This window comes from Cryptosporidium hominis (assembly GCF_000006425.1).
Source record: "Cryptosporidium hominis TU502 chromosome 1 CHRO011095, whole genome shotgun sequence".
Lineage (NCBI taxonomy): Eukaryota > Apicomplexa > Conoidasida > Eucoccidiorida > Cryptosporidiidae > Cryptosporidium > Cryptosporidium hominis.
This window is the reverse complement of record NW_666251.1, coordinates 1-847: the sequence shown is the minus strand read 5'-3', so window position 1 is coordinate 847 and position 847 is coordinate 1. Positions and strand designations below refer to the sequence as shown.

The following is an 847-nucleotide window of genomic DNA, read 5'->3' as shown; positions in this document are numbered from 1 at the left end:
CCTCAGAAAATTGATATCTATAAATATTCCTCAATGTCTTCTTTGGCATATTTATGTAATCAGAATAATATTAAAAATAATGAACATAATAATATTCAAAATGATAATAACAATAATAATAATAATATAATTAATAATAATACAAATAATAATAATAATATTAATAACAATAATAATAACAATACTTCAGATTTTGGTATACCACGTAAATCATCGCTTAACAGCAGCTTTTCAGATCAAATGAATACTAATATATCATTAAGTGATAATCAAAATTTCAGTAATATACAATATTCATCCAACTCTAATCTTGATATTAATAAATTACAAGAAATCATCCAAAAATCCATTCCTTGGATTTCTAATAATAACATCAATATGAACATTAATACAGGTAACGATTTGTTAAATAATACAAATAATAATAATAGTAGTAATAATAATACATTCTTTACACCTTGTAATGTACCAAATCCTAACAGATTCTCAAATAAACCCAAAAATTCAAACTCAAAAGTACAAATACAACTTTAATAATTAATTTTAATTGTTAACTATAAATATAAATATAAATATTTCTAAGTTTCATATTTTTTCTTTCTTTCTTTATTTTTTTTTCCTTCCTATATTGCTGGTTATTCATAATCCCCTATTCATTAGTCCATATTTATTACATCCTTATCCTCTTTTAAATCTAATTCTATTCATAATGGATTTTATGCCATTCTTTCCTCTCTCCCATTTTGATTGAGTATTATTTACCTGCAAATAATGATCAGTATTAGTGTTAATATTATTATTATAATTGGAACTCTTGTTAGTTGAAATAAGAGAATTGATACCTTTT

The 847-nt window shown here is 21.7% G+C and overlaps 1 protein-coding gene across 1 annotated transcript; it reads left to right on the top strand.

The window, feature by feature from the left end:
* Positions 1-33: 33 nt before the first annotated feature.
* On the top strand, positions 34-534 carry Chro.10355 (hypothetical protein). Its single annotated transcript, XM_659764.1, has 1 exon — positions 34-534. One exon carries the CDS (start codon positions 34-36, stop codon positions 532-534), a length of 501 nt encoding a protein of 166 aa, XP_664856.1.
* Positions 535-847: the final 313 nt, after the last annotated feature.